This window comes from Pholcus phalangioides, unplaced genomic scaffold, assembly GCF_987345545.1.
Source record: "Pholcus phalangioides strain wild (caught in Gottingen) unplaced genomic scaffold, Ppha-v1.0 ptg000016l_1, whole genome shotgun sequence".
In the NCBI taxonomy this organism is placed as follows: Eukaryota; Metazoa; Arthropoda; class Arachnida; order Araneae; family Pholcidae; genus Pholcus; species Pholcus phalangioides.
In genome coordinates, this window is record NW_028301609.1 from 4,999,786 (window position 1) to 5,013,812 (window position 14,027).

Consider the following 14,027-nt stretch of genomic DNA (forward strand, 5'->3'; position numbering starts at 1 on the left):
CATTTTGTTTGTTGACTTTGACGTCGGATGTGGGATCGAGATCCATGAAAATGTCGGTTTCGAATAAATGGTACAGGAGTTCAGTCGTGGAAGCGAAAACGGCCGAAGAAGAGTTGCTCGTGTTCGGGTATTCATGCAAAATCTTCCGGGATGACGAGAAAGCCACCTACATCGATCAGGGTAAACACTTGATACCTTGGATGGGTGATGAAACCTTGATGATCGATCGGTATGCAAAATTCGCACACTCGTTAATTAATGTTTTTAACCATACTCCAATAAATAAGCTCTGCTCTCCTTAAACAATGCATTTAGATTTTTGATCATTGAAATGGATCAGTCTGCTGAACTTTAGCCGGGTTTTCCTGGGAATAGGCTGTTTGCGTCGCGTGCAACGTGAATCGCCTATAGGAAAAACGGTGTGTTTTACCAAAAGCCGGGTTTTCCTAGGAGCACGTTTTCTGCGTTGCGTGCAACGTGAATCGCCCAGCGTGACACGCCGTCTACTCACCAATAAGAAAAGCGGCACAACTGTTTTTCTACAGAGCGCAACAAGCCTCGCGCCAGCGCTTTACTTCGGGCGTGATCGGCCGACTCCTTGTGGAGGTTTTCGCCGATCTTCTCTTCATTTTTTGTTGTTTGCTTAACCTTTCTTTCAAATCGGAGCATGTAGACGACAGAATAGTTGATACCAGGGGCGTGTACTGTATAGCCACCCTAGGCTGATGCGCCACGCTAGGAAAACACAAATGCGTATCGTGATTGCGTAACACGTTTCTTCTGACGCGAAATGGTCCAATTCGGTTCATGCGTCGCAAAAAACCTACTGCTAGGGAAACCCGGCTTAATAGCCGTTTACACGAGTGGAACAGATGCTGTATAATCCAGGAGATTGGCGATATTTGGCGAGTTTTTTCGACGCCAAATAGATGCAATGGTCGCCGAAAAAAAATTAACAGCATTGAAAACGTGACAAAAGCAGAAACTAACAATATAATAAATAATAGTATATGTATATTCTCAGTTTGAAAAAATAAATTTAACGAATTTTTCCGGTTGTGTAAATAGTCTAAATATTCTCGGTTTAAAAATATAAAACCCAGACTATGGCAAAAAATGAATCGATCATGGCATAAGTCTCTTAGTATCCAGACTATTTAAAATAGTATAATCCAGATCGCCAAGGGTGCTATAAGTCGCCGTGTTATGGCGGTGGGTTGCTATTTTTTCTATCTTGCTTTTAGAAGCTCCCATGACAGATGTTCTAGAACCATCCATTATAGATGGTGCTCGAAGCGCTGATGAAGTTAGATTTTAGCATAAATATAACTTGGCAAAGTTGCCGAAGGACACAGCCTTCAACTTTGTTGCAGAATATCCTCATCATAAATGTTTGGTGAGCTATAGAAATTAAAACAAAACTACCTTAATAAAACAAGCTAAAAAATCAATCGATGTTCGATATAGTGGAAGCTATGGAATATTCGGTCGATGTGCTCCCAGGAGTTGAGGAAAATTCGGAAGATCTGAAAATATTGGGGGCTGGTGTGGAGGATTTATTGTACATTGAAGCTGGACAAAGGTTTGAAATATTTCCCTCATCAAAAATGAATTTGGTGCCATCTATTGATAAAAGTGGATCAGCTGCTGTATGGTTCACCACTTGTCGACTTTTGGTGCCAAACATGTCTGATGGCCCGACAAGGAATCGCCAAGGCTGTCAGACACTACAGGTCCTGAAAAAAAATCTGTGTACAAAACATGATAATAGAAACCACCAAGCATAATAACAAAAATATCAGTTTCTAGACTTAACATCAGTATGAAAAAAAATAAAACCCAGACTCTCTTTTCTGGGCATGAAAGTTTCTCCGGGCTCCGTCAGTAAAAACAGTGGTTGAATAAATAAATATTCTATGTATTAAAAAAAACCAGAAATTTTTAATAATCAGATCGGGCATAAAAGTTTCTCTGTGGGTTCTTTTTAAATAATAATTCAACAAGACAGAAGGCATGACAATGAATAAATAAGTAATAAACATAACAAAATAAAATGGAACAATACAGCCTGACCAGTAGATAATAATCCAAGAGACGCGCTGGAAATGGAACGGACGTTTCGAATTTTGGAAAAATTGGATGAACAAAAAAGAAAACCTGTTTGTCAAAGCTAGCTGGTATCACCCAGCAAAAACTGGGAAGATGTTGGAAAATACGGCAACGCAGAGTCCCATTATGGCTGTTTTGGCGAATTATTGCAGGAAAAAAAAATCACCAAAGTCGTGGCAGACCATGCTGCAGCTGTTCCGTGGACTCTTATAATTTCCTACAAACGCCAAGAAGTTTCCCCTCATTTACAGATTTTTCACTCGAATGTGCGAAATTTCTCATGAATTAGATATATTTTTGCGAGTGAGAGCTATAAACTTTGAAAAAAACACAGCTCCCTCCCTTTGTGCAGACTATATGCGCATGTGCTAGGTGTGCTTGGCCTTTAAAAAAATTATCCATTGAGCATCTAATTGTGTGTCCACACGTGAAGTGGATTTAGTAAATGCTAACTGGATGATTTTCATAGAGGGCCCACTGATGCATGAGCATAGGTCTACTTAACTGGAAAAAATAGAATCGGGTTTATTCACTAAACAACTACATTACTTGATCTCCTACCTACTAAATGGCCCTTATCGTCTGCATACATTTTAAAGTACTTGACAACTTAAAATTTACTAAATCATACTTAGCGAATGTAAACAGGTGTTTAGGTTTAACTAATGCCTACATATTCAGCAAAAACCAATTTATGGGACCCTCTAAAAAACTCGAAATTCGGGTCCGTCAAAGAATATTTCTGAGGAAATTCCCTAGTCAGGGTCTTAACACATGGGCATAGGTCCATTAGTTAGTTCAGGTGGACAGGGGGCTTTATGTTAACGAAATACATGCAAAACAAAAAACACAACAGAAATTAAGAGAAGATTGGTGAAACATGTGACACTTAGACTCCTCCAAAATCGGTCGCCAATCACACTTGATGTAAAGTGTTGGCATAAGTCACATTGTGCTCTGTAGCAAAAGAGAAACACAGTTTTTCCTATTGGTGAGTGGACGGCATGTCACACTGGGCAATTCACATGGCATACAATGCAAAAAAAACTACTACTAAGAAAACCTAGCTTTACAGAAACTTGTGCCCGACATTTTGCCCCCAGTAGAGAGATTGTGGGTGAGTGACCAAACCGACCAGTATCGTTTTCCATCTGTCCCAAAGTAGGTAATCAAGTACTGGATGATTGTTGGATATTAGATAATATGAGGTGAAGCCCACTGGCACATGTGCACATTTAATCAAAAAAATAGACCAGACTCTATTCTACTTACTTATTTACTTAACTATTTAATGACTTATCAACAGAACCTTTGTAAATGGACCTTAATGATTGCATGCATTCTAAAGCACTGTACAACTTAAAATGTAATTAACTACTAAATAAACCTGTATAAACAGACCTTTAATTCCATGACGTAGAAATATAGCATTAACATTACTTTCTGGACAGTACCTTTGAGCTAGCCACATCAAACATTTGAGAAGCTATAAGCTCATTAGGCATTATAAAGATATAATGCTGAATAACTATTGAACTTCACTCCTGGTACATCTATTGCAGTGGTTCTCAAAATGTGTATCATGGCTCCTATGGGGCATCTCTAACCTCTGTTGGGGGGGGGGGGGGACGCAAAGAGCTGGTGTAGAGGTTTGTGCCTGTTCAAACCTTGACAAATCCTGGGTGCCAGGTCACGATGGCATCTTGAAAAAATGGAATTGTGCCTAAAATATATGATTAAATTAGAACCCAAGGGCAACAAAAACTTTCAGACTTTGTCAGTATGTTAAAAAAAAGTGTTATTTTATGTATATGTATACATATTACACTTTTTTCTGGTTATATATATATGTATCCAAAAAATTTATTCTTTTGGTGTTATGTCAGTTTGTCCACTAACAGGAGAAGGGGGTCACCAAATCTTTGGAAAGTCTGGAGGGAGGGCTAATTTTTGGGGAGAATGCATGAGTTTTTTTTTTAGTTGAGACCTTCTTCTATCCAGCTGTAAATATGTACTTACCAATTATCAAAATGGTAGAACCACATTTCATGATGCCCTCTGGCTGTGTCCGGATAAGCCGTGTGTTAAGATGGTCCTGATTGCATCCAGTCAATGAACGCTGTTTCCAATAGGAGTATCTGTATTGAAATTTATCATTTAAGGGTTTTTGAAATTTTAGCCAGGGTTAAAATTGTTGTGTGTGTCAGAAACCCTCCGATTCTGAAATTTATTGAAAACTCACTTATTTTGGCATTCATTTAATGTTTTTCAGATATGATGTCAGGGGTTATTTGCATGACCTGAAGCCATATGAAGCTGATGCTAAGACTGACTGTGATGAAGAGCTCGCTGAAGAAGAGAGGCTCTGTGATGAAGAACGTTACCTTGCACTGAATACGGATCTGACGGAGCAAGAACTCTACCATGGTATGATACCTAACCATTTCTCTTTAATTCCATAATCTTTTGTTGTCAAATTAAACTTGTATATTTTATAAAATTCAATTCTTACAGTCATTAAGCTTATTTCTTTCCTATTTTTAGAAATTATGTATTCTGTATTATGAGTGTGTGTTTGGAAATTCTTTTTATGCATAATTACTTTTAATCAATCCAATTAATAGAGAACAGATTTTGGGGCATTTTCCCCCTTTTTAATTTATAACGAGTGATTTAGTGTGAATTTCATAGTTCCAGAAGCAGTGAGAATTTGATGTATTGGGATGGTTTCATTAGGTAGGTATATTTGCTTTCATTCCAAATGCCAGATATGAAATGTGTTTAGAATTTTAATACTTAGGTGACGCATGACACCAATAATATACGCTGAAGTTTTTAAAGTAAAAAATTCAATTTGGTGTATTTTCATTAAGTTAAATAACCAATACACACAACACACATCAAGAAGTAGCCTGTTTTTATAATCTGGAAGGATCATCTTGATGAGAAGTGTGAAACATGAAACATTTGTTTTTGCTGTGCAAACAATATACGTTCAATTCCTAATTTAATGAAACTGGTTAGATTAGCAATTTTATTCCTTAGGCTATTAAAATCAGGGTGCAGCTGTAAGGCGTGTATAGAGTCAAGCACAGCATAAATGCTTTTTCATGCACAAAATTCTTCATATGTACACTATTGGTTCTGTATATCTCTGACATCTCACTATATTATACTGAACAGCAGGGCTTTATGGCATGATAGCATTGGTGGCTGAAATTTTCTGTGTGTGATGAGTAGATTGGGGTATGAGATAATATGAAACTTTCAGAATTTGCATAACCATTTTCACCAACATGGCGAAGGCTGCAGAGTTCAGAAAAAGCCTAAAAAAATTATTTTGTCCATTCATTTCGGAGGGAGAAATGTTCAGCTTCTAAAAAATTTGGATTGTGTCTAATTTTTTTTTTTGATGTGTCATGCCCTGCTGTACAGTGGGAAACAGATCTGCTCAGGAGTAAAAAAAACTAATCAAAAATCATCAATCGGGGGAATTCATTGTATCATGAAAATCATTAGATTATGGTTTTGCTGTCACAGGATCGCAATTGCAGAATATTGAATTTTATTTTAGTAAGGTTCCAATAAAATAAATTCAAACTTTGATTCTCAATTGTTGTTTTGATTGTTGTAGTATTAGATATAGTGGTATAGTATAACCTCTCTTTTGCGGACACTAGAGGGACAAAAAAAATTGACCCACTGCGTAAAAGAGGCATCACTATAAACAAAAAGCTTATTGAAGAATTTAAAATAAAACTGAATTATTGTTTGGCTGTAAAAAAGGGTGACTGTTAATAAAGGTTTCACTCTGTACACATTTGGCAATACAGTGGAACCTTCCATATTAGACACTCTTTGTTAGTAGACACCTCCCATAAATGAACACTTTTTTGAGTTGCCTCAATGTGACAATTTATTTTACTAAACACACTGTAGTGACCTTAGATTCTTCGAATAGTGAGCACTCATCACAACAAACTTAAATAGGAATTTATTAATAAAAAATTAGAATAAGAACGTAAACTTGAAACGACGATCCTACTCGAACGCTTTTACACACCATTCTCCTTCTTTTTGTATTTTCAAATGTCCACTTCAGTTCTTGCCATTTCCGGTCTCCTGAGGATTCTTGTGCTCTGGAGCCTTATACCGTATTCATACTTCAAGGTTTTTAACTGGGAGATGCACATACAGAATACTACACACACATTAACAAAAACTCCTCATTAGCGGGCAAAATTTTCTGTTCCTTGTGTGTCCATTATTGAGAGATCCTACTGTATACAAGTGTGCCTAGAATCCATTTTATATCAAGAAGAATTACAAATTTTTATACATGCATGTTCAAAGATTATTTTGGGCTGAGAGGGTTAGTGCAAGTAATGCAAAGCAATAATGCAAATAGACTTTTAAAGTAAATTCTACCATGTTTCACCAATTATTACCTCTTTGTTTTAGCCTTTTGCAGTAATATTTCCCATGCAATATGTGTTGTTAAAGTCAAAGCGGTAAAACTAGATACAATATCAGTTACCAGAAATACTTTGAGATATCAAAGTTTGACTGTATATGAGTCGAAATTGATAAAAATGTAAGTGTTGTTCATAATTATGATACTCCTACTTTCATCAGCCAAATAAAATTGTGAAGAGAGCTACTCAGTTGTTTTTAGATATTACAATTAATATTTTCTTGAGCATCAATTTACTGGTTTTGAAACTGTTAAATGGTTAAATAAAACCGGTTACATATTGTGTCCTTTATTTCTGAAAATAAATTTGGATTGGTAAGTATCAATAATGTATCTTGTTGAGGCTGGACAAATCAAGCAAAAAATTTGGCATCAGCTAAATTTCTTACAAGTCAAGCATTTTGTTTTTTCCAGGAAAATATGAGGGACATAGTCACTCTAAATCTTCAAAAAGAAAAAAAAATTACTTTGAACCATTTCACTCTTTAAAAAAATAATAAATAATAAAAATGCTTGTGGCCCCTAAAAAACTTTGTCAGAAACCTAAACTTTTTTTTCTTGATGTGTCAAGTCTTGTAAGTTGGTGTGAAGAGGGAGAGAAGAAAAAATGTTTGGCTCGGTACATATCTCAAGATTCAGCCATTTGAAACAGCTGATCATTAAACATAAGTGGAAATAATCTGTGAATAATAAGTAGAATAATCTGTAAACATAAGTGGAAAATTTTCTAGTCATCGATATGAAGATGAAAGCACAAGTAATAGATACTGAATAAACAGTAGCTTTGAAAATAATAAAAAAAATAGATGGCATGTCAGAGAATTAGCAACAACAGGATTTCTGCACATAGTGCAAAGTTTTGAGCAGATAAACCTCTGCAAAATATATATGCATTGTTAGTTCTACATGATTTAAATAAGTAAGACGGCCTCAAAGAGCCATAAATAATAAATCACTATTGAAATATGAACGTCTTCTGAAAAACAATTTCAAGACAAAGGTTGACATTGAAATTTTTAAAATTAATGTTTTGTTATGGTTTCATCTTTTACAGTTACTTGATCTACTCAGTGCTGAAAATTTAGAAGTGATATTAACTCCAGGTGTGGAGACGTAAACATTTTGTGATTATTCTGGTACCTTTAAACTTATTTTTCCTGTCAAACATAAGTTGACTTCTTTTTTAGTTGAAATGTCTATTCAAAGTGATAATCTTGCTTTAATTCTAATTTGTGCATAAATAAGTAATTTTTTTGTTTTTTTAGCAGTGGCAGCTGATGTCTCTTCTCTTTGAATTGGTGTTCAAGGTATACATAGCAAAGGAAAAATTTACAGTGTTGGTTTTCACTTGTAATTCAATGTTACTTGATTTTTAAAGTGAAGTTCTTGTTCTCTGGTTTCCTATGTTAGACGTGCTAGAGAAACTTGATCTAATTCAAACATGTTGAGGGTGAGAGATGTATTCAGATAAAGTGATATGTTTTGCTGCATTTTAGCTCTGAATAGTAAACATCACGTGTGTTGAATTTTCAAGTTTTCTGAGCTACTTTATTCTTAGAAAACTAAAAATTCAACCATATTAACGATCATGATTGCTGATCTTTAATATTAATAATCATAGTGCTAGAATTGTATAGTTAAAGGTATAATGATGAGGTGGAATATGGTGTAAGTTTTAAATAGGGTCTCATTCTATATCTGTTTTCAGTTGCAACTAACTTATGAATAATAGGTCACATTTACATATTGGGTATTGATATTTTGTTGTCTCGTTATTATTTTTTTTAATTTTCTTGGTTTTGGTTTTTTGCAGAAGAGGAACTGAAAAGATTGAAAGCTGCAGTTGCTAGTGATGGTGCATATCATGAAATTGGATTTTCTTATGACTCAATTGAAGATTCAAATGAAAAAGTTGAACCAGCTTCCATAAAAGGTGATATAGTGATTCTTTAAGTTTTTATTACTGTGTAATTAGTTTTTGCCACCGGTCTCTGAGGTTGCTGATTGTAGTTGCATGTATGTTAAGGGGTGCAGTAATCTCCCCTTAAATAATAATAAAATATAGTGATAAAATATTCAACTACCTCACCAAATTATGTTCAGAAATTCCAAATTTGATACCTGATAATTCCTTATCAGAATCTTTCCTGATGCAGAGGTACAACAGAAGTGGCAATAACAGAATTGAATAGTGCAATGCTACTGTAGGAAGTCCCCCACCCCCAGAGAGGTCAGCACACCAGCCTCTCATCAAGATGTATGGAAAAATAGTTTAATGCTACCGGTCATAGGTAGAAAATGACAGTGGGTTAGTAAAAATGATCAAATGATTGAAAGCAGGGTTGGGGTTTTGGATAGGACACGGGAAAAACTGTCTGTAACTGTTCAAAACCTCCGAGCTTCAAAATGTTAAATACTAACAGAAAACAAAACTAACTAAATCAAAAATATATATATTTCAAAAAAGTGTCATTTGGTTTTTTTCTAAGTTAATTGTTTCACCAAATTTATGGTTTTAGGCTGGAAATCTGATAGTAAATTAATATCACTAATATAACTGTTTAAATAAACACTTTTTTCAATATTTTAGTTTTGTAAATGTTATTTCTACTCCACATCTTATTTTTCATGTATGATTATGAAGCAGGTATTGTATTTAGGACTGTTTGTCCAAAATCCTTCCAAATCTATCTGTCCAAACATTTATCTTCAAAAAATACATTATATTGAAGGAACAAAATATGCCGTAGTTACAGTTATAATCATTCCATTATTGTTAAACTAAACAAATATTTTTATTAGATACCAATATAATGATGTGAATAAATATCAATGGTGTAGTGTTTATTTAATGCAAATTGTTCTATTTTGACTTTTCAAACTTTTTTCTTCAAATTTTCAAGTGAACTTTCTATTTTACATTCTCAATTTTCAAAAACTAATTATATATAAAGGAAAATATCCGAAGAAAATGAGGCTACAATGTAGTACCTGCACATGACTAACAGAACACAATTTTACAAACACTGATTACGCCTACATGATAAAAATTTCAAGACCCAAACTGTTTGTTAAATTTAAATTGTTGCTCTAATGAGACTAGAAGCTAATATTTCACAAAATAAATTCAAGCTATATTCACAATTCTATCTCATGGGGGACAACAGCAATAAGAAAAACACTGGAAGGCTTATCAAAAGATTGTCTTTAACACATTGTTTTTTTTATTTTTGTGTCCCCCTTGTTATGCATCAATTGAAAGAATATTTTCAAATTTTGTTATCTTAGAAATAATCTTGGCACAGATAAGGCACTAAAATTAGTTATGTGTTATCAAATGCTAAAAGGGGCAGCTGCGCTTATTAGTGTTCGATTATTACATAAGTTTAATTTCATTCTGTAGTCATATCTATTGCTTTTTCTAATTTTCATGTGACAAATTTCTATCCCATTCTTGTATCTTTCATGTTTCCATAAATCTAATATTTAATCTCAAGACAGTTCAGTTTTCAATTGTTTATTTACCTGATATCAGTCATATAACCCTTTGCACATACTGTTTTGAATTTCAAAATTTCATTATATTTAATGTAATTTTAATAATATAATATAAAGTTTATTATTTGATTATAGAAGTTACCTCTCCATCAAATGCAAAGTTTTTCACTTATAGTTATAAATAGGAGGTTTTGGACAGTACGGTAAAAACCACAGTATGGTTTTTACCGTACTGTCCAAAACCTTGCCAACCCTGATTGAAAGTATTTCAAATATTTGTTTATCTGAAAATGTTCTGTGTGTTAATGGTTGTGAAAAAACTGTTCGTTTTGGTGAATTAGGATTCACAAGTTTAAATAGTAGGTAATCCAGAAACTTAGAGCAATAAAAAACAAGGATTAGAAATTCACCTTGATAGTTTGTTTTCCAGTAAACATTTCATTGAGACGCACTTTATATTCAGGTATGAGGCGAAGTTGTATCTGATAGTTTCCACTGTGTTTCATTAGACTTTAGTAAATTGTGTCTGCACTAAAATATACTATACATAAAATCTCTACTTTTCTTACTGTGTAATTTTAATTGTGAATGCATAACTGTAATTTTCTAATAACAAAGTATGTGTTTATTCATACATTCTTCTACAAACGTTATACTTCATCAATGGTTATTTGGGTGCTATGTTTATTTTTAATTATTCAATATTATCAAACAAAAAAATGCTTTTTTTGAACTTTTGTTTTTTATTTTTACTGTTCGAACTACAGAGATTATACAGATTTTTAAAGGATTTCCTACAGTGGTATTTTTTTCATTTGTCCATGATTTTTTGCCTTGTTTTCATCCCCTTCCTTTATGGCACTCTTAATTTTTTTCTCTCTCCTTATTTTTAACAGAAGAACCAGAAGATGAGCCTTATTCACCTCCAGAAGGATTGAAAGTTCCTAAAGGAATGCATTTGGTAGGTTTCTTGTACTTATTCTGGGTTTAACTCATTTGAATATTTGAGCATGTGAAGTATATATAAACCTGTTTTCTTAATTGATGCACAGCAATACAGAACAAGTAGTAAATTTAGGGCAAGTGTGTGAATGTGTTAAGCCATTGTTTCCAAACCTTTTTGACATTTTTGATGTTGCAGGCCCTTGTAGTGAAGGATCAATGCCCCTCCCCACCCCTCCCAGTAGCATTAAAGGATCAGTTAACTTTAATAATGCTCTCTCCCTTAGAAATCCAAAGTGTATTGTTTTTTTTTATACATATAATTTGCATATCATGTAAAATTTAAGTAATAAATTACAATTTCCCAGCATAGAATGTTATTAATGTGATGGTAGTAAATGATAGAATGATTCTAACAAAGCACTTGTTTATGCCCGCACCTTAAATTCCATTTTGATATTGTAATATTTTGTTGAAATTGAACTGATTAAGAATATTCCAAGATATTTTTTAAATTCATCAGCAGAAAATATGATACTGGACTGCAAGTTTATTCAATGGAGGGCAGCAAAATATGATGTATTTAGGAAAAAAAAGTTGAAGCAAAACAAAATTGAATTGTGTTAGTTTATTCACATTAAACTATCATCCAAATAATCAATTACATAAGAATCAATAGGCAAGAAAATAGCAATATAATGTCAATAATATAAGGTGGGAAACGAGTACCTCCAAGCTAATAAAGTACACTAATTTCAAGAATTCTTTTCTGAACCAGAAATGGCTTCTCAAGAATTTTTTTCATACCATTCTCTAAGTAGGGTTGTCGTCTGCACATGCTAAAATGCAGAACCTCTAGCTCCAAGGCTAAAATTTTATACAAAGAGGCAAGTCTTCGCTCTACTCAAATGGGTACTGTGCTCAAATGGGCTAAGCTATGGATATTTAGGATGTATTACAATAAGTTTTCTGTGGCTTTTCCCCTTGCCAAAATATGCTATGTTTTATATTGAGATGTAATATCAAGGCTATTTTATTTATTTTTGTAATGCATCCCGCATCTTAAGGTATCAGCTCTGTATAATTGTTGTGTCATCTTTTTATTTTGGAACCTATAAAACTGCAATTGCCTGCTCCTTATTAATCAAAGTTATCTACATTAGATGGATAACCTCATTATGTTTAATTATTATATTTTTCATAATTTTATAAATTTATTATTTGCTTTAAATTTATGAAATAATGTTTCACAAGATTTTTTGTTTATTCCAAAAACAAAAATGCATAGAGTTTAGCACACGAAAAAAAACACTTTTGTGGGGGTTTATTCCGTTCTAGTTTTACTTGCTTCAAAGTAAAAAAAATTGTTTTGTTTGATAAAATTACACTTGTATAAACGATTGACACATGCAGGGTTCAATGAATCACCAGTGTGAGGTAGCCATGGCAACAATAAAAAAATGGAATTTGCACCTAAAACTTTTTATGTGTGAATTAAATTTGAATCTGAGTGCAATACAAAATTTTCTGAATTTATATCAGTGAAGCTACTAACATGGTATAGGGTCTCCTAGACATAAGAAATCAGAAGAAAAATTGTTCTCTGAAAGTTTTTCCTCATGGAATGAGGAAGGGAGTAAGCTTGGCTCCTAAAATATTTTGCCAGAGCCTTAATTTTTTTGTAGATTTGACAAATACTGGAAACGTGTTTTTATTATCTATATCTTAATCATTGGAACAATGAAAAAAATTATTTTTTTTTATAAATCTGTTAGCAGTGTTCATTTTAACAATCAAGTATTATCTTTCTATTTTCCTTTCTCTGTGCATAATTTTCAGCCATCGAATATGAAAATCCATGCTATCATAGAGAAGACTGCTTTATTTGTGAGCCAACAAGGTGGTCAAATGGAAATCATAATCAAGATGAAACAAAGCAACAATCCTCAGTTTGCATTTATGCAGTTTGACAATCCCTTGCATCCATATTATCGGCATTTGGTGCAGGAAATAAAATCTGGGCATTACAAGCCTGTTCAGGAGAAGAAAGGTGAGTTGCATAAAGGTGATACATAATGTCTGAGTATTCGTTACAGTTGCATTGTTAGGTTTCCAGAGTTTCAAAAAAAAAAAGTCAATCAGATAGTCATGCTTTTTGAAATGTAGACTCTATTTACAACCACATTCATTACACAATGACTTATGAGAAAATATCACATGCCCCAAAGCAGAATATGCCAAAATCTTGTACATACATCACCGAACAATCATTGCTACTGCAGAAAAATCTAAGAATTTTAAGAAAAGTGTAGAAAAGACTATTATGAGAATTTTTACTGCAGAACATTTCCACAGTCATCAGAGGGCTTGTTGCAGAACAATGCAGAATATTCTGCTTTGGGGGATTATATCTTACCCTCTCTTTCACTCACTTCATGTCAGCTTTGCATATGAAATAACACCAGAAATCTTGATAGATTTTAGCTAATTAAACCCTCGAGCTTGAGTGCTTGTAGTCACAGTAAACCCAAATTCAATATTTACATCTGTGTAGCAGCAAATTATTTAAGGCCATAAGCATATACTGCCTTTTTTTTTTATATCCACATGTCTATTCAGCATTTTTATTAGCAGATAGCTGTTAAAGTATTGGTATAGTTCTCATTTCATCTGTACAGATGCACTGTGGGCATTGAGTAAAATTTTAATTATTTTCCGTCTACATCTCTGTTAAACCACTACAATAGTGGCTTTCTATGTTAGATTTTTCATGTTATGTCTTTGTAAGCAATTTTTTTTCAGAGATTTTTTTGTTCTAAAATACATAAACCATCTCTCAGATGTTGCAAGTACTGATCTTATGTATTGGTTGCTTTTTTCTTAGAAGTAAGTGCATGAAAATGTTTTCTTAATTTAGTTATCTACTCCTAATATGGTCACTCAAACAAAATAAATAATAATTTTCTATAAAATTTAATATCTCCGTGTTCAATAGATTTTTGTT

The 14,027-nt window shown here is 33.4% G+C and overlaps 1 protein-coding gene across 1 annotated transcript in view; it reads left to right on the plus strand.

Moving 5' to 3' along the window:
* The first annotated feature begins 44 nt into the window (after window positions 1-44).
* su(w[a]) (suppressor of white-apricot) overlaps window positions 45-14,027 on the plus strand; it is a 28,985-nt gene continuing 15,002 nt past the window's right edge. The window contains exons 1-5 of the mRNA XM_089245855.1: window positions 45-229; window positions 4,382-4,536; window positions 8,397-8,516; window positions 10,978-11,042; window positions 12,863-13,073. Coding sequence (XP_089101981.1) covers window positions 45-229; window positions 4,382-4,536; window positions 8,397-8,516; window positions 10,978-11,042; window positions 12,863-13,073 — 736 coding nt within the window. The remainder of the gene's footprint in view (window positions 230-4,381; window positions 4,537-8,396; window positions 8,517-10,977; window positions 11,043-12,862; window positions 13,074-14,027) is intronic.